Here is a 429-nt window from a genome sequence, read left to right as displayed (position 1 = left end):
GTATTTGCAGAAGGTGTCCAGTGATATCTTCAACAGGTATGGAGCTGTCGCACGGGAGCTGGGGGCTGTGAGAAGGCTGCAGCAGCAGTGAAGGGGCATTGGGATGAAGAAGGATCAGATGCACTTCAATAAAAGTTTATTGGATCCAAGTCTGTCAGAGTTAAGCGTAATGAAATGACTGCTGTTAGCCAGAGGTTATTTGTTATTAACATTTTATTCAGTGGCAGACTCCACAAATCACATTACTGCTTCTGCTGCAGTTATCCTGTATTGCTTCCTGCTCATGTTTTAAGTGGGAGACTTTCTTATTTAAAGTATCTTGAAGATACATCTTTTTGAGTCACACACACACACAGAATCCCAGAATGGTGGGGTTGGAAGGGACCTCAGGAGATCATCCAGTCCAACCCCCCTGCCAAAGCAGGTTCC

General features: G+C 45.0%; 1 protein-coding gene across 1 annotated transcript in view; it reads left to right on the top strand.

The window, feature by feature from the left end:
• WASHC1 (WASH complex subunit 1) overlaps positions 1 to 429 on the top strand; it is a 26,022-nt gene that overhangs the window by 112 nt on the left and 25,481 nt on the right. The window contains 1 exon segment of the mRNA XM_010170669.1: positions 1 to 36. This exon segment is cut by the window's left edge and continues 22 nt beyond it. Within this exon segment, the coding sequence (XP_010168971.1) occupies positions 1 to 36 (36 nt within the window).

This window comes from Antrostomus carolinensis, unplaced genomic scaffold, assembly GCF_000700745.2.
Source record: "Antrostomus carolinensis isolate BGI_N321 unplaced genomic scaffold, ASM70074v2 scaffold22580, whole genome shotgun sequence".
Taxonomy (NCBI): Eukaryota; Metazoa; Chordata; class Aves; order Caprimulgiformes; family Caprimulgidae; genus Antrostomus; species Antrostomus carolinensis.
The sequence above is the reverse complement of the archived record's forward strand: the minus strand, read 5'-3'. Positions and strand labels throughout refer to the sequence as shown.